Source organism: Clarias gariepinus, chromosome 20 (genome assembly GCF_024256425.1).
Source record: "Clarias gariepinus isolate MV-2021 ecotype Netherlands chromosome 20, CGAR_prim_01v2, whole genome shotgun sequence".
In the NCBI taxonomy this organism is placed as follows: domain Eukaryota; kingdom Metazoa; phylum Chordata; class Actinopteri; order Siluriformes; family Clariidae; genus Clarias; species Clarias gariepinus.
The window spans coordinates 19,219,797-19,239,596 of NC_071119.1; the positions used below are offsets into that span (position 1 = coordinate 19,219,797).

The 19,800-nt window shown below is 39.8% G+C and overlaps 1 protein-coding gene across 1 annotated transcript; it reads right to left on the reverse strand.

Annotated features, from left to right (window-relative positions):
* Positions 1-5,159: 5,159 nt before the first annotated feature.
* On the reverse strand, positions 5,160-5,973 carry LOC128508827 (gamma-crystallin M2-like). The gene is made up of 3 exons (XM_053480302.1): positions 5,910-5,973; positions 5,584-5,829; positions 5,160-5,493 (listed from the first exon to the last, which is right to left on the reverse strand). Exons 1-3 carry the CDS (start codon positions 5,922-5,924, stop codon positions 5,218-5,220), a joined length of 537 nt encoding a protein of 178 aa, XP_053336277.1. The 5' UTR covers positions 5,925-5,973; the 3' UTR covers positions 5,160-5,217.
* Positions 5,974-19,800: the final 13,827 nt, after the last annotated feature.

Consider the following 19,800-nt stretch of genomic DNA (forward strand, 5'->3'; position numbering starts at 1 on the left):
TTTTTTTTATTTGTGCGTGCGACTTCTTCTTCTTTGTCTTTCGGCTGTTCCCTTTCAGGGGTCGCCACAGCAAATCATCTGCCTCCATCTAACCCTATCCTCTGCATCCTCTTCTCTCACACCAACTAACTTCATGTCCTCTCGCACTGCATCCATAAATCTCCTCTTTGGTCTTCCTCTAGACCTCCTGCCTGGCAGTTCCAACCTCAGCAACCTTCTACCGATATATTCACCATCTCTCCTCTGAACATGTCCAAACCACCTCAATCTGGCCTCTCTGACTTTATCTCCAAAACATCTAACATGGGTTGTTCCTCTGATGAACTCATTCTTGATCCTATCCATCCTTGTCACTCCCAAGGAGAACCTCAACATCTTCAGCTCTGCTACCTCCAACTCTGCCTCCTGTCTTTTCTTCAGCGCCACTGTCTCTAAGCCGTAGAGCATCGCTGGTCTCACCACTGTCCTGTACACCTTTCCTTTCATTCTCGCTGATACTCTTTCAACACACAACACACCTGACACCTTCCTCTACCCATTCCAACCTGCCTGTACCCGCCTCTTCACCTCCTTTGAACGGTCTCTATTGCTCTGGACCGTTGACCCTAAGTACTTTAAATCCTGCTCCCTATAGTCTCACCGTTCCTCTTGGGTCCCTCTCATTCACACACATGCAGCTAACCTTCATTCCTCTGCTTTCCAGAGCGTACCTCCACCTCTCCAAATTTTCCTCCACCTGTTCCCTGTTTTCGCTACAAAGCACAATGTCATCTTCAAACATCATAGTCCATGGAGACTCCTGTCTTACCTTATCTGTCATACTGTCCATCACCAGAGCAAACAAAAAGGGGCTTAGAGCCGATCCTTGATGCAGACCCACCTCCACCTTGAACTCTTCTGTCACACCTACAGCACATCTCACCACTGTCTTAGCGCTCTCATACCTCATGTCCTGCACCACTTTAACATACTTCTCTGCCACTCCAGACTTCCTCATACAACACCACAGCTCCTCTCTCGGCACCCTGTTGTACGCTTTCTCTAAATCTAAAAAGACACAATGCAACTCCCTGTTACCTTCTCTGTACTTCTCCACCAGCATCCTCAAAGCAAATACTGCATCTGATGTACTCTTTCTAGGCATAAAACCATATTGCTGCTCACAAATGCTCACCTCTGCTCTTAACTCTTTCCCACAGCTTCATTGTCTGGCTCATTAGCTTTATACCTCTGTAATTGCCACAGCTTTGCACATCTCCCTTGTTCTTAAAAATCGGCACCAATAAACTTCTCCTCCATTCCTCTGGAATCCTCTCACTCTCCAAGATCTTGTTAAACAAACTAGTCAGAAACTTTACTACCACCTCTCCTAAGCACTTCCATCCCTCCACAGGTATGTCATCAGGACCAACAGCCTTTCCACTCTTCATCCTCTTCAACGCCCTTCTCACCTGACTTTTACTAATATTTGCTACTCCCTGTTCCACAACAGTCACCTCTTCTACTCTTTGTTCTCTTTCATTTTTCTCATTCATCAACTCCTCAAAGTAATCCTTCCATCTTCCCATCACCCTCCTGGCATCTGTCAGTACATTTCCATCTCTATCTTTAATCACTCTAACCTGCTGCACATCCTTCCCATCTCTTTCTCTCTCCCTCGCCAACCTGTACAGATCCCCCTCTCCCTCCTTACTGTCTAACCTAGCATACAAGTCCTCATATGCTTTTTGTTTGTCCTTTCCCACCTCTACCTTCACCTTACGCTGCATCTGCCTGTACTCCTGTCTACTCTCTTCAGTCCTCTCAGTGTCCCACTTCTTCCTAGCTGCATCACTTCATCTAACTCACTCCAAAATTTCTCCTTCTCTTCTAACACACATTCTACCTGTGGGGCATAACCACTAACAACATTGAACACCACATCATCAATTTCCAGCTTCAGACTCATCACCCTATCTGATACTCTCTTCACCTCTAGAACATTCCTTACAAACTCCTCTTTCAGGATAACTCCTACTCCATTTCATTTCCTATCCACACCATGGTAAAACAATTTGAACCCTGATCCTAGGCTTCTGCTACCTTGCTACCTTTCCACCTGGTCTCCTGGACACACAGTATATCCACCTTCCTTCTCTGCATCATATCAACTAACTCTCTTCCCTTCCCTGTCATGGTCCCAACATTTAAAGTCCCTACTATCACTCCTAAACTTTTGCCTTTGCATTTCTCTCTGTGCTCTGTGCCCAATTTCCACCGACACCTGTACGTCAACAGCACCAGTGGCGTTCGTTGTTAACCCGGGCCGTGACCGATCCGCTATGGGAATTATATTTGTGATTCGCATCATTGATTTGGCAAATGTTTTACGTCGGATGCCCTTCCTGACACAACCCTCTGCATTTATCTAGAGTTGGGACTGGCACAAGAAGACACTGGATTGCACACCCCCATACATATAGGACACCGGGTATATTGCAAATGGAACGTAGCGTACAGGATGCGTTACACAGCCGCGATATATTATACTATAACCGTTTTATACAAAAGATTAAACATCAACGGCCTTTTAAAAATACACAAAGTGAAATAAATCTGCTGTTTTTGTAAAGTGCCAGAAATAACCCAGAATTTTGACCCAGCTTAAACACCCCAACAATGTGGTTACAGAAACAACCCAACATTTTTTGAAGTGTATGATTATTAAGTTGTTGCTTTTTTTTTCATTTATGAGATCCTTAATGGTTTTTAAACATGACATTATCAACCATGATAGTATCCATCTAATATCATAATAAAAAATCCCCAGGGGAATAAAATGATGAATGTTTTAAGTGCTACAGTACATACCGTAGGGTGCAACAGGCACTTAAAGTACCCCCGATAAACAATTTTTAAAAATGTGTGTAATAATATGTTTTGTAGTTTTAATGACCTACCCCTGATAAGCTTTAAGGTCCCACTGGGAAAGCCAAAAAAAAAAAGATTCTGATATGCCTTATTCCATTTTCTCAACAGTGATAGCATTAGTAAGGGTTCTTATCATGATTGCCATGATTGTGGGCTCCTGTTCTGAAATAGAAACCTGCATCTCTGCACTTAAAGAATATAAGGACTGTATGGTTTTCTAAAGAGAGAGACTAAGTGATTAAGAGTTCTACATACAACGCTTCAAAAGAGTGTTTCCCTAACTGATCGGATTACCATTGATAAGTGTCTAGGCTTGTGGAAGCCCCTGAGCTTCCAGGAAGTCCAGATCCTGACCAGGTCTCTTAACCATTATACATTATCTATACCTCTTAACCTGTGGAGATTTGTGGGGGGGCTTGGAGCCTATTCCAGGAAACGTACTACACAAGGTTAGGTATATCCCTGGATGCGGTGCCAAACCACTGCAGGGTATAAGCACACACACACACACACACACACACACACACACACACACACACACACACACAGTTATATACTATGTAACTATGAGCAATTTGGAAACACCAATGAACCTTCTATGAATGTCTTTGCACTGTAGGAGGAAACCTGCCAAGCATGCAGAGAACATGCATACTCCATGCACACAGAACCGGAGAGACATAATATTCAAGCCCCCACCTCTGGAGGTGTGATGTATCAGTGCAAATCACTAAGCCACCATGCTGCCTTAATTGTAAACTGCTATGGATATAAAAACAAGGACATCAAATCATAAAATGACAGTGTTGTAAAAAAAAAAAAAAAAAAAAAAAAAAAAATGGCCCCCTCCGTGTTTTTTTTTTTTTTTGCATATTTGTTTTTTACTTAAATGATTCAGATCACCAAACTACTTCTAATATTACACAAAGATAACCCGAGTAAATACAAAATGCATTTTTTAAATTATGATTTCATTCATTAATAAAAACAAAAAAGCTATCCAAACCTGCATGGCTCTACAGGTATGTAAAAAAGTAATTGCACCCTAAATGTAATAACTGATTGTGCCACATTTGGCAGCAACAACTGCGATCAAGTTATTGCAATATCTGGCGACGAGTCTTTCACATCACTGTGCAGGAACGTTCAGACTTCTTTAAATTAATTACCTTAAATAGAGGTGGACTTTCATACTGGTGTAGATCTGATCATTGTTTTGCTAAAGAAAATAATTGAGCTTGAGGTCACGCTTTTACTTTTTCATAGCACTGTAAATACAATTTGTGAAATTAGCTTAAAGGTGAATACTTTTGAAGAACACATTTATAGGGCATTTAGGGCTCATGAGGAAAGCATGGGTTTAATACCCAGCCACTGGATGCCTTAGTGGCGGTGCCAAGCCCAGATCAATATGGGAAGGTGGCATCAAGAAGGGCATCATCATTGAAATTAAAGAATGAGAAATTTAAATATGTAATTACTATCCTAATATTTTAACTCCCAACAATTTAGCGTGTCCCAAAAATAGGCCACAAAAGTAGTTTTAAACTGTATGTGGTCAAAGGATGTCACAAAACTGCGCATATTAAAATAGTCTAGACAACGTTGAATCAGTTCAAGGCAAGTTCTAGACAAAATGCAGGCTTTGATATCTAGGTCAAATACAAATGCTATACAAATGTTTTATATTTCCAGTGACTTATATTACAAAGTGAGTCATGAAATCGACCAGTGTCACCTTCATGAAGTATAATTCAGCTCTTTTATTCCGTATTAGGAAAAGTTGTTACCACTAACTGCCTTTGCTTACTGAAGAGTGCTACACTTTGAATCCTCTCTAACAGGGAAGCATTTAATTAAGATATAAAATGTTATGCAAATTGCTTTATGACATGTTGTACTATCAAAATAAAAAATATTTCCTCCTTTGAATGATTCTAATTTCACTTTCACACTTCTTCAAGCTGTTTTTCCTTAAGATGTCCTGCTCTGCAGTTAATTTTATACAAAATGCAATCCACTAATGATCTCACATTTTGCGTTTAAGTTCAGTCATAATGCCATAATGCAAGATGGAGAAACATTATATATAGTTTTTATATTTTAAACCTGTAAAAGTTTTCTTTTCATTACTTGTTCACTGCATACCACATATGGAGAATGTGTGGCTTTTGGGACCCATTGTGATCATATTATCCTAAATGTTAATTTAGAAATTATGGAATATTTCAATGAAACAGCAACAGTAATTGATTTCGCAACCTTTATTTAAAACATGCTTTAAAAACACATTAGTTTACATTCATTTTAATACCAGGAGTCCATGATGCGCCTCATGCTCATGAATCTCATGCCACCGTAGTCCCTGAAGTTCCTGTACTCTCCAGGCCTGAAGTACCACATCTTGCCCTTGTAGTGAGGATGCTCATACATGAGCCAGTGGCCGTCCATCACGTTGCAGGACATGAAGCTGTTGGACCAGTGGTAGCGATCCATGAAGGAATCACAGTCGTCCATCACGTCCATCGTCTGACCCATGAAGTTCTCCCTCTCATAGACCTTCATTCTGTACGATCCTCTGTACTGTTGGGGAAATTTAAGTGTCAGTTAACTAGAAAATGCACGTATATTATAAATTAAGACAGAAATGATACTGCAGATCCATCACCGTACCATGGGGATCATGCGGCAGGACCTGATGCAGTTGTTGCCCCAGCCCCACATGCTCATGTAGTCAGCGTACTCGCCCCTCCTCATGAAATACTGGTTTCCCATGAAGTTGGTGCGGTCGTAGACCATCCAGCATCCGCTCTCCACCCTGCAGGAGTGGCAGCGGCTCATGTAAGAGTGCAAATCAGAACAATCACCAGTGCACTCATAGGAGCGCCCCATGAAGTTCCTGTCCTCATAGAAGATAACCTGTAGGTATAGGGTAATGAATTATATCAGCAGGAGATGAAAGATTTTTATAAATGTTTATATAATTCTTTGGTTCTTACCTTTCCCATAGACATGGTGGCTGGCTCGGTTTGTTCAAGCTGTTTCCAACTGGTGAACTGGCATTCTGCCTGGTTTACTCCTGCATTTATACCTGGACCAGGACTAAAGAATGAGTGCCTCCCATTGTGAAAAAATCCTGACCAAGCAATGCAGCACAGTAAAACATGTGCTCTGCAGAAATCTTTAGAATGGTCTCAATTGTAGCTTTAACTGTGGGCTTTTCATCTATCGAGGATGCTCTTTTATTTTTGTTTCTATCGATATAGCATGATTTCGCCTTGACATGGCACATTTTGATGTTTGAAATGTGAAAATAAATATTGATTTCTAATCCTGCCTTAGAAGATGATGTTGGTAAGAAGACACAGTTTGTCTGAAGATATTCAAACCTTCTTTATGGAAGGCGTATGTGCCAGATTGAGGAAAAAACACCATCCATACAGGAACATCATGGGAACATCATCATGATATTTAATTGAATTAGATTTTATAAGTATATTGCTTTTAACAATGAAGATATAGATATAGAATTACAGATATAGAACATTATGAATATAAATAAATAAATATATATTTTTTAAATGTAAAGAAAAGAAAAAGAAAGTATCATTTTTCCAATTTTCCTTAAGAGCAAGCCGGGGTTGACGGTAGCAAGGAAAAACTCCCTGGGATAACATGTGGAGGAAAAAGACTCAAAAGAGAACTTATCCTCATTTGGGTGATACCAGATAGTGCAACCATAAATTAATTTCTGCTATATCTGTGTGCTATAAGGTTGAATATTTAATTATATGACAGGGAAGGCATGATGAATGGGGTAGGGGTAGCTCAGTGGTTAAGGCATTGGACTACTCAGATTGGGCTCAGAAGATCCCATCCCCATCAAACCCCACAACCACCAAGTTGCCACTGTTGGGCCCTTGAGCAAGGCCCTTAACCCTCAACAGCTCAGATGTATAATGAGATAAAAATGTAAGTCGCTCTGGATAAGAGCATCTGCCAAATGTGTAAATGTAAATGAATGAATGAATGAATGAATGAAGGCAAATATAGAGGTCATTAAAGAAAAATTTGCTTCAGAGGGCACACGACCTTACTGTTGAGCAAAAGGTTCATGTTACAGCATGGCAATAACCTGACACATGGAACTAAGACAGTGCTTGTCTGACTTACGCCTGGTGGATTTCCTCCGGGAATTCCGGTTTCCTCTGAGAGTCCAAAGACCTGCAGATTAGGTGAATTGGCGTTCCTAAACTGTCCATAGTGTGTGAGTAAGTGTATGTGTGTATGCCCTGCAATGAATTGGCACTCTGTCCAGGGTGTACCCCCTCTCATGCCCTAAGCCTCCTGGAATAGGCTCCAGGCCCCTTGTGACCCTGAATGTAGGATAAAGCGATATAGACGATGATGAGTGAGGGGAAAAAAACAATGGTAATCACCATTGGCCTCCATAGTCCTTGGTTGGACTACAGAGGTTCCTACTAGATGGATGGATGTGTGACTTCAAGACAACTGGCCCAGCCAAAGGCCTGACTTAAAAAGTTCATTTTGTCTGTATAAACCATTTTATAAATAACTGCATGGATGTCATGTTAACCCAATAAAAACTCATCTATAATGCAACTACAGTAGGTATACACATATCTGAGGAGGAATATATACTTTTCAATCCCAACAAATGCATCTATCTGTCTGTCTGTATGTCTATTTGTCTGGTTTATCTAAACATTTGACTTTGTCAATTAGGGATTCTCATTTGTACATGGCCTCATTGAAGAAAAGAACAATAGGTTCATCTGTAAACAGTGTAACTTCTGCTCTCACACACTTTTCCTAAGAGCATACTGTACATCACAGATAAAAAAGCGTTTTATGGATTAACCCACTGACCCCTTTAAATGGCTAAACATATTTTATAAATGAAATATAATGTCCAACATGACTAAAGGACAAGTTCAGTCACTTTTTAGTACTAAACCATGAGTAATCAGTTTATGGCAAGATTTATTTTCAAAGAGTTTGTGCTTCATTGTTGGTCTTTTAACTGGTGCTACTGAAACATACCTGTATTTTAAACCTGGAGGTGGTGAATATTAAATCATGCTTTTCTGTTTTATTTGTACTTGTGTTTCATTCACCCTCATTAACACACTATGGACAATTTGGGAACGCCAGTTAGCCTAATCTGTATGTCTGAAAGGTGGGAGGAAACCAGAATACCCAGAGGAAACCCACCAAGCACGGGGAGAACATGGAAACTCCACACATACAGACAGAAGGCGGGAATCGAACCCAGACCCTTTAAGCAGGAGGCAACAGTGCTAACCACTAAGCCAACATGCCACCCCTACCCTTTTTTTTTTTTTTTTTTTTTTTTTTTTGAACGAACTATGTTAGCATTTCACTAATCAGACTGGAAAGGGTAAATTAATTCTTCTTTTTTTTAAAACTATGAAAGTCTGTAAAAACATGTTTCCTTAGAAAATGAGTTGCCTTTAGTTAAATAATTTACATAAGTGGATGTGACTGGATAAATCTCAACCAAGGATCTGCTACAGAACCAATGATTTCTTGTAGGTAAAAAAGAAGAAAAAACAAGGCACATGTGTGCTGCTAAATCAGTAAAGCCTACTGTATTTTGTGTATAACTGTTATAATTAAATTATATAAGACACGGGAGGTTAAATCATACCAAGCAGAAAAATGTGTTAGGCAATGGTACTATTGAGACATCAATATTGATGGCACTCACAGTGGTCAGATGTGTAATGTATTTTTGATATATTCCTTTCTTGAAGAGGAATCACTGCATACTAATGCGGTAAAAAAAAGTACTAATGCATGATTAAAGGGTTATTTAGATTGATATTGCTATGGAAGAACTATGTATTTGTAGATTTCTTTAAAAAATCTTTTTTTTTCATCACAGAGAGAAAAAAAATTGTAAGGATCCATGTGGCGAAAAAAAAATGGCATTTAGTGTATCATGAAAAACCAGCACAACATTCATTCATTCATTTATTCATTCCTTTATATGTTGTTAAGTACATTAAGATGTAACAAGCTGCCATAATTGTATACACACTGACCCACATTACCTATAATGCACAGCTCTCTGCTGTTTTAGAAATTAGAAGTAACTACTTAATAAACTCATTTCATGCTTTCTGGTTAAATACACTTGTCTTCAATTTAGAGCTGATATCTTATATAATCAAATAAAAGTTACATTTTGGGGGCAAAAATCTCTCTGTAGTGCCATTTATTTGATTTTTATAATTTTTTTTGCTTTGATTTCCTTTTCCTTTATTTATAGTAATATAATAAGGCAGCCTTATTTAATGTCTTTTCTTAATAGTCTGATCTATAATTGAGCAATATCACACAAGATGGAGTGCTGTTGTGATGAATATCAGTGCAGTTATCAAGCGGTAATAGACACTAGGGTTAAATATTGCCATAGCTTTTGGATATCTCTGTTGACTTTTTTTTTTTTTTAAAGCAGCCAGATAATATTAGAAGTAATATATAACAATAGGTGAAAAATCATACCAGGGACGTTGTAACTATCTTTTGGAAATGGGTGTTTGATCTTTTACTGAGGAGATGGGAATCTAGCCTAAGTTCACTGCACCTGCCAGCCAAAAACAGCCTTTGTTTTGCTCTTTTTTTTTTAATGCTACAGTTCGGTCTGGCCAAATGCCTTATTAATTTCTGATTGGACGAGGCAGAGGCATTCCATGTGTGAGGATATCCTGGCACAACTCCACTCCGACTTACTCTACTTCAACCGTTGACTTCCATTCATTCAGTGCGAGCTAGCTGGACTATAAGCAGCAATTATGTAACGTTATATTTGCCAATTGTCAAATCAGCATAAAAATTTTGGGAATGTAGCTACAACATAACACAAAAATCTGCCTTAATTTAAATCTACAAATGAATAGGCAAAGAGCCTTTCAATCAAGTTCACTGGGGAAGAAAGTTCTCAAAGTGTTCGTTGCTTGGCAACGTTTGACTCTAAACCTTGTATGAACAATTTTTTTGGACCTGAAACAAAATCAGAATACACAAATATAAAAACACAGTCTGATGACTAGAATCACGTTTTGTCAGTATTAGAATTGTTGTATAAAAGGAATATGACACTTGTGTTCGTGGGATAGATATCCCCATGCTACACTCTAATGATACTAGCTGGTATGGACAGGCGTATATAGAAATAGGACGTTTAATGGCAAATGGAAGTTGATAGGGTGAGGCCACAGGGGTGCTGGCACTGCGGGTACATGCGTGGGCATGTAACATTTTATGCAAACATTTATGCCCCATTGTCATTGTCTATACCGCATAATTCTGTATACAGGTCACGGTAGGACTGAAGCCTATCCAAAGAAATTTAGAGAATAAGGCAGGATACACCATGGACAGGGTGCCAATCCATTGCAGCATTAAAAAATCTGTGGAAAAATATTGACGTCTGAAGATGTACAGTGGACGCTGTAGATGCTTTGCAATCAAGCCTTAATTATTTTTACGCAGAATGACTGTTTTAACCATTGTGTTGGTTAAAGGTACATTGAGTGATTCAGGAGAAAGACTGTTGCAATGCACATTTTGTCAATTTCAATGAATATGTCCTTGCAAGCTGTCTGTTTTGTGTGTGGACTAAAAAATAAATCTGGTGCTTTTACTCTAACAGGCCCTGGTTCGGAAAATGCGAAATAAACAAGGCGGAGTGGACCATGCTGCACAACATTGTTCCAACCATTTAGCAACAGGAGCCATGTTCATGCATGTGGGACAAGAGAAAGGGGAGGGGGAGACGGGGGCAGGGGGTCTAATATAATGGATTTATGTACTACTGAGGCACAAGTAGATAGACAGTCACACAATGTCATCAAGAAGTGCAAGGCAGAGTAGAGCGAGCATAATGAGAAACATCCAACAAAGCTCTGGACGGGTAGGGAATCTCCAAGCCAAGAACACAGACCTACATCAATTACACATCATCCCCACATTTCCTATATCTTCTTTGCCACCTTGACAGTTTATTATGCCATCTATGCATATACAGTCCAAAACACAAAAAATCTAAGACTTTCTGCAGTGCTTCCAACATAGGGAACAGTACAAAACCATGTTGAAGCAAAAGGTATGAGAAAACTAATCATATTTACCCTGAGGCAGGATAAACAGGATTCTTACAGCATTATAGATAATATACAGTAGCATTCTTCATCCACCTGTACAAGTTAGCTGGTAACAATTGCATTTGCAGTTCGGTAGCGCTTACTAGCATGGGGTCAGGAAGTTCATATACTGTAGGCAGGGCATACTTTTTAAAATATCATATACACCATTAAAACTGTATAATAAAGGTGTGGAGGTTTCTTATCTTTGGGTTACAGCTCATATAGGAGTTTACGAGAATGAGAAAGCAAATAGGCAAGCACTGAAAACAAAAACAGCTCAACTAAAAACTCCAGTAATCAAGAAACTCATCAAGGATTGTATGTACGAAATATGGCATGTGGCAATGTTGAATCACAGGTCATACAGGTAGACATATCGGGCAGGAACTGGTGGGAGGAACTGATCATACACCATACTGAGACATAGGACTTGATCAGAATGTCCAAACTTCAAACTGGAACATGCACATGCTGTGGACAATCAGAAATAATTAAACATGCACTAATAGGCCTCCGAGTGGCGCAGTGGTAAAGTGCTCCAGTTAGATTCCAGGGTGATGCTGTAACCTCTCGCCGCCGGAGGCCTGGAGAGAGCTGATGGGCTGAGCTCTTTAAGAGAGAAGGTACTGTATAAGAGGTACTTTGTGCTCTCGCATCAATCAGGGCTTTACAGCCAGTCACAGGCGTGAGCAGTTTTAAAAGATGTGGCTGGCAGGCATCACGTGGTTCAGAGGAAACACTTGAAAGTCTTCAGACCTCCCTGACTGGTAGTAGTAGCCTTGATGGAGGCATGCCCTAATGACGGGTGGGAATTGGACATGACTAAATTAGGAGCAACCTAATTATACAAAATGGAAATTCTACCTCACCATGAATTAGGTGGCATGGTGGCATAGTGATTAGCACTGTGGCCTCTAGGGTCGGGGGTTCAATTCCCATCATTGGTCTGTGTACGTGGTGCTTGGTGGGTTTCCTTTGGGTACTTAGGTTTCTTCCCACAGTCCAAAGACATTCAGATTAGGTTAATTGGCGTTCGCAAATTGCCCATAGTGTGTATGTGTGTGCCCTGCAATGGATTAGCACCCTGTCGAGGGTGTACCACGCCTCATACCCTAAGTGCCCTGAGATAGGCTCCAGATGCACCATGACTTTGCGACTATAGGAAAAGCAGTATAAAAGATGAATGATATAATCACTGTTTCACACTCCAGTCCAGCAGGTGGTGGTAAAACACCTACAACTTGGCTGCGAACCACCAAAAAAAAACCCTTAAAGAAGAAGATAAGGAGTAGAGAGAGCAGGGCTAAGGTAAAGTAAAGTTCTATTCGAAGAGAACTAATATTCGATGGCATTGATAAATATATCACGCTAATGTGACTCCAAAAGAAACAGCCAAAGTAAAAAAAGTATGAAGAACAAAACCTGCACCATGTAATGTTTGATGAGGGAAAGGCTGCAGAGACTGCTATTTTTTTGATGGACAGGTGGGTAATGTTATTTTTGCTGTTTCATAAGACCAATCGGTCAGTACGGTTTTGTATTTTTTGCTAATCCTAAACTGTTGGCTTCCATGCAGGCACATCTGTGTATCAGGTAGCATTAAGGGCATTTAGATCAATCAATTATTCTAGAAATCAATCAGTCAATCAATCCATCAATCAAACAGCAAGACGAGAAAAATTATTATGGGATCATAGCAACTCAAACTTTTTTGACCAATTTGAGCTGTGTTTTGCCGTACCTGCCACGTAGTGTACTACATATAGCACACATGCCATTATGTAAACCCTCTGCATAGTGCAGTAATATAAGGTGCATAATCCCATATGGAAATTAACCTCTGGAATCTTTTATTCACAGCACTGTCATCCAGAGGTGTCTCAAGCTTCTCAAAGTAAACTCCACAGAAACTCACAACTAGCTTACGGCAGAAGCCTTAATTAAAAGTTTTTTAATGGAGGAGTTGCAGAATCAAGGCAGAGATTTAATCTCAATCATTTGGAGAGTAAATTAATTATAATGCCAGATGGCACAGTGGCTTAGTGGTTAGCACTGTCGCCTTGCACCTTTAAGGTCCGGGTTCGATTCCCGACTCGGGTCTGTGTGCATAGAGTAAGCATGTTGCGTGTGCTTGGTGGGTTTCCTTCCACAGTCCAAAGATATGTAGATAAGGCTAATTGGCGTTCCCAAATTGCCCATAGTGTGTGTATGTGTGTGCCCTGCGATGCATTGGCACCCTGTCCAGAGTGTACCCTGCCTAGTGCCCTAAGTCTTCTGGGATAGGCTCCAGGCCCCCTGTGAACCCTGTTTACAGGTTAAAGCGGTATAGATATTGAGTGAGCGTGTATAATGCCTGTAGTCTTACATTAACTAGACAACTGGGTTTTTGACCAGGTAAGGTAATGTATTGAGAAAAAAATTCCATGTTGCCTTCCTTGTTAACTTAGGGGGGTTTCTGAAATAGTAACCTTTTAGTTCAAAGCGTTCTCCAGCATCACTAACTATCCCTTTAAACTGGCTTCTTAATAGGTGTGTAATGCATTGACTGTTTTTCCTTTGATTTACTTGGTACTTTAAAATATTCATCTCTGTTTTGGGATTTAAAACTAGGGCTGTAACTGCGGTTTTGAAGTCACAGTTCAGTAAGGTTCTTGGTACAGTGAAGTAAAAAAAAAAAAAAAAAAAACCTTTTCATTTATAATAAATTGAACATCTTAATGTAGAAGCTTGTACAAACTTGTTTACAGTGCCCAACTGACCACAAATCCCTAAACACATAAAGAATGCACAAAAAGTCATATTTCTTTCTTTTTTAATAATAACAAAAAGATAATAATTGGGTATCTAGGTGCTAAGTTGTTTAAGTGTAACAGCACAGTCTGTCTATGGTAAATACTGCAAACAATTGTTCTTCTGAATATTTTTTTAAAATATTAATATTTAAAGGGTGGCAAAATAATTAGCACTGTCGCCTTGCACCTCCAGGATCCGGGTTCGATCCGGGTGTCTGTGTGCATAGAGTTTGCATGTTCCCCATGCTTGGTGGGTTTCCTCTGGGTACTTTGGTTTCCTCCCACCTTCAGGACATGCAGCTTAGCTTAGTTGGCCTGTAGTGTGCGAGTGAGTGTATGTGTGCTCTTTAATGGATTGGCACTCCATCCAGGGTGTACCCCGCCTTGTGCCCTAAGTCTCCTGGAATATCCCGCGACCCTGTATACAGGATAAAACTGTATATTATAAAAAAAATATATATATGCTAAATTATATTTTAAATACACTTGTTTATCTGACCTTTTAAACCTGTACAATTTCCTTATCTCTGAAGTGATATTTAAATCTTTTGCCACCTGTTCTCAGTAATTTGCTGCATTTTCTATTCATGAATTAACCAAATAAATGGAGAAATTAATTTAGGAACAGTTAGGCCTTGTTCACACGGGCGTTAAAATCGAGCGTTTTTCTTGCGTTTGTAGCGTCCGGTGAGCGCAGATCAAGCGGCGAGTGTTTTCTACACATAGGAGTCAATGAGAGTGTTCACACAGGCTTTGGTGACAAACAAACTCCGGTGAAGAAGTCAATCAAGCGCCACTACAAAACGCATCATAAACGTCTAGGACGTTCAGAGCACGTTCATTTATCCAAAAATTTAACGCCCGTGTGAACAAGGCCTTAAAGCTAGACTGTATTCATTTAGGTTACCAAACGGATGGTACAAATTTTATCCAGAGTGACAAACCGAAGTCTTTTGACTTTTCTATAGTAAATACATCCTTATACTGTTTCACTGGGTCTGGGACTTAAAATACAATTAGTCTAAATACTCTGCTGGGGAGGTAACATACAGTAGGGTGACCGGCAGGAGTTGGACCGTTTTGAATACGTAGATTTTTAACTTGAAATGGAATCCAAATCCAGGGGTCTAGACATGCCATTTAAGGTACTTACAGTATTTAGTTTTAAAAAATAATGTCATTTAGATGACGACCATCCTCTTGATTGTAGCTTTCACTAGAAATTGTGAATCACTCAGGCCAACAGCTGTTGATCAATCGTGAGCACTTGTTATCGGATGTCGTCCTTAAATTCATTCAAATTACAGGGTTTTTGAGTGTACACACAGCTCTTCAGGTACCCCATAGGAGGAAATCACATGTGAGGACCGTGTCATATTAGATAAAAGCACACACAATACTTAAAACAAGTGCTATGTGAAATACTTAAGGAAAACGTATTTTGGATATCATTAAAAGACTTCAATTCAATTAAATTTTATTTGTACAGTGCTTTTAACAATTGTCATTGTCCCAAAGCAGCTTTACAATACACAATCAAAAGAATTATTTAAGTTTGTATGGAATGTGAGTGTGTATGAATCAAAATGGTCAGATAGTCCCTGGTGAGCGAGCCGAGGGCGACAATGGCAAGGAAAAACTCCCTGAGATGGTAGTAGGAAGAAACCTTGAGAGGAACCGGACTTAACAGGGAACCCATCCTCATTTGGGTAAAACAGAAAGCAGGAATTAATCTGCATTCATACTGTGTGTTACAGTAGGTGGAAGGCAGTTCAGCTATAACAGTTGATGGTAAAAAAAGATTTCCTGTGCTTCATTGGAATTTAGAAGAGTCTTGAAGCATTAAGTCCTTTAAAAACCCCAACTAGATAAATGTTGAAGTAATTAATATTGTATGGTTCGCCTAACTTCTTACAGTGGTATTTGCATTCTTGAAAACTTTGAAGACACAGACTAAAAAAACAAAAAAAACAAAAAAAAAAAAACAGCAATTTACCATCCCTGAGACGCATTTACATGATTTATACTGTATGACCTCCGCCTCTTCCCCCTGCCGGACCGACGCTATCAAACTGCGTTAGGAAGGTAAAGATGGCTGGGTTTTTTTGTACTCTCTATTTCTGGGTAAGTATTTATTTTTTTATTTAAATAAAATGTTTCAGTAAGCTTACAGGTTATTTTATGCAGTTAACGCTTTATATGTGTGGTCAATGTTTCTGCTTATTCTTATACAGAGGCACCCAAACATTACTGAGGTGAGCTTAGCTAATATTAACCTTTATGCTACCACACTGTACAGGAGCTAACGAGCTAAATGTTCATAATTGTCTCCATCTTTTTCCCCACAAGAGCAAATGAAAGTTTTTTTGGAAAAAAAAAAACTGAAGTGTTTAACAGTTAGCGTGCTTCAGTACTCGCTAAGTTAAGGGACATACTGTAAAAACTGCCAGGGATGCTAATGCTAATCTACGAATATTATATCTGTTAACTTACTCGTATTGAGTAAATACCTGGTTAATTTAAAACAACACTCCAAACATGTAAATACCCCTTAAAATGACAAAGTAAAACTTTTGAAAATATCAAACCTTTTTAAAAATGAAACAATATGTAGCTTTAACATATGATTAGCATTACAGAAACAGTGTTTTACACTCTCTGCTGGTGTATAGTCTTCTAAATATCTTTTATTTTTATCATAACTAGATATTCTGTGGAAATTTATCCTGTTTCTTTACAAGACTTTTCTTGTTCTCTCTTTAACCAAAGCTCTGCTGTGGAGGATTGGGGTCAGAGGGGTGACGGCTAGCTTTTTGAAGCTACAGCAGGACCATGAACAAGCTGTTGGAGAGGACTGCAGTCCTTAAGGGTCTGGGTGACTATGCAGCAGCTTTAGGAGTGATATTTGGTCAGGTCTGTACTGTATTGTACTTCAAAAGCACTGGGTGTACACCTACTGTATGAAGCCATCCAAACCATTTCTGTTGGACTTTTAGAAACATGCTCCCCTCAGATTCAATGCCATCAACACACTCTTTTTTTTTTTTTTTTTTTTTTGTCTGATACATTGGAGGGAAAATAGTTATGATATTGTAATGTAAAAGAATGTGAAGTAAGATACTGATAAGCATCTGGTGTTTCACTGACCTTTAAACAGAATCGAACCTGTATTCTCCTGTTTTATGTAAATCACTAATGTTGTAACTTTGACTAGTTTTGGATGAATAAAGTTGTAACGCTCAGCTAAAATATATTTAACTAAACTTACAAAAACTGCGAGGTCTTTATCTCCGTGTCCGTGTGTAAAAAAAACCCGTGAACAAGAATGAGTCAAACAAGACCAAGTTAACCAAACCAAAAGTGTATTATACAAAGTATCCAACAAAAGGGTGCACCAACCAAGAAAACAACAACAAAAAAAAACAAGAATATCTACAAAATAAATACACGCAAAAACGGAGTGTGAGTGAATCTGTTTAGTGTCCAAAGTCCAGGTTATTATATGTATGAAGGAGGTGGATCGGTCTCACCGGAACTGATGAAATAATCCCGGGAGGCTGATGTCGGAGTAAGAGAACCGTAGCGAAGCAGACCAGTCGGGGTTAATCCTGAAAGCAAGGGAATCCCGCAGGAAGCAGCCCTCGTTTGTCTCTCCTTAAACTCCGTGAAAACCATGTAAACAGCGCGCTGAAACTCCCACCTTCCCCTCGAGTGTTTCGCCGGGCCGGCTTTTATTTCTGGGTCATGTGACCACGTGCGTCACCATCCTCCCGTGCCGGCCAGCTATGCAGTCTCGCGAGGGCGGGAGCGGAACCAATACACCTTAAATGCATACATAGGCACCATTAAACCATTCGGGCACAATTAATAAAGTGCTGCAGCTTTCTTTACTTTTTAGCCGACTTACTCACACCCTATGAATTTGCCCTTTATGTGGCTGCGCTACAAAGTTTTTTAAAGTAATATTTGTGTGTTTTAATTGTTGGGGTATGGTTAGGCCAATTTGTTTTTATAAAAAAAAAAACAATCCCTTCAATCAACTATATTAATGAGCTTCAATGGAAACAACTATGTCAACCCTAAAGAAATTTAATTAATTGAGCTTTAAATATTTAAATTACAAGTTGAGTCAACTTAACATTTTGAACTGGGTGCACGTATCCACTAAACACTCACTCACTCACTCATCTTCTATACCGCTTTATCCTGTATTCAGGGTCACGGGGACCTGGAGCCTATCCCAGGAGGCTTAGGGCACGAGGCAGGGTACACCTAGCACTGTCGCCTTGCACCTCCAGGGTCCGGGTTCGATTCCCGGCTAGGCTCGATTCCCTTCTCTGTGTACAAGGAGTTTGCATGTTCTCCCTGTGCTTGGTGGGTTTTCTCCAGGTACTCCAGTTTCCTCCCACATTTCAAAGACATGTAGGTTAGGTTAATTGCCGTTCCCAAATTGCCCGCAGTTGTGAATGAATGTTTGAGTGTGTGTATGTGTGCCCTGTGATGGATTGGCACCCTGTCCAGGGTGTACCCTAACTTGTGCCCAAAGTCTCCTGGGATAGGTTCCAGGTCGCCGCGACCCTGAATACAGGATAAAGCGGTATAGAAGGTGAGTGAGTGAGTAATAGTGTGCAACTTGTTACTAAAGAATCAGAGGGAGCATGATGCAGTATACTGTAGAGTGCTTTTTTTTTTTTTTTTGCTTTATAGGCAAGCGTCAGTGTTCTAAATTTGATCCGGGCAGCTACAGGGAGCCAGTGGAGGGTGTGTATTAGTGGGGTGGTGTGGGAGAACTTAAGAAGGCTGTCTTGCAGTAATCCGGTCTCAAAATGTAAGGTGTGGATGGAAATGGACGAATCCTTCTGACGATGTAAAGGAGAAATCGACATGAGCCTGCCACATTAGCAAGGTGAGCGGGAAAAGGGAGTGTGAGTGGGAAAATACTCGGGTTTGCGTGCAGTGAGCAAAAGGTGAGATCATAGAGTTGTCCAGGGAGACCGTAAGATGATGGTCCTGGGATGAAGAGCAGTTTAGTTTAGCTGGGAATTAGTTTCATACATCCATAATGAGATGTCTGTCAAACATCAGAAGCCCTGAGCAGAATTCTGAGGATCTGGAAAAAAGAAAAAGAGCAATTTGGCTGTTAAAATTCTGCAAAAAAAACTTAATTAAAAAAGTCCAAAGGTGAAATACTAGCACTACTGGCATGACAAAAATACACACTTATATTTAACACATAAATAAACACTTTAGGGTAAATGCACTGTGCAGTGTGTAGCCTTGTGCGTCTTTTGAGTTTTTGTTCCCACCCCAAGTAGCGCACCTCCTGCTTGTGTGACTTTTGGCCGCGTCTCAAATCTCAACCAGATGTCCTGTGAACTTTTCCGTGAAGCTTTGGGGAAATATGCTGTAAATATATCTATTTATACAACAGTTAGTTCCGACTGAGTAATCTGATTGGAAAAGGGGCATGCCACAAGTGGGTGATATAGAGCATAACAGCACTGGGACGTTAAACTCTATCTATCACTCCGTATCACAGGTGTTTGAACAATCGTTAATTATAATACCGGCTTCGGTGAAATTAGTTTGTTAGTGTCTCAGTTCTGGAAAGAGGAGAGAGCAGTCGCTTGTCAAAACCCACATTTAAAACCATTTACGGAAGCACTTTCAACAAGAAAACACATCTGATACCGTTATGTGATCTGAATCAACACTACTTCTAAAATAATAATAATAATAAAAAAAATCACACACAGGGTTGTGCTGTTGTACTGAATATCAGGGCTGCACCCCCATGAATACCACTGCATCACAGCTGTGCTGTTATTCAATACATCAGCCCTCGCTCTCATGTGATATTACTCAATTAGAATGCGTTATGCTTTCATATTGGATTACATCCA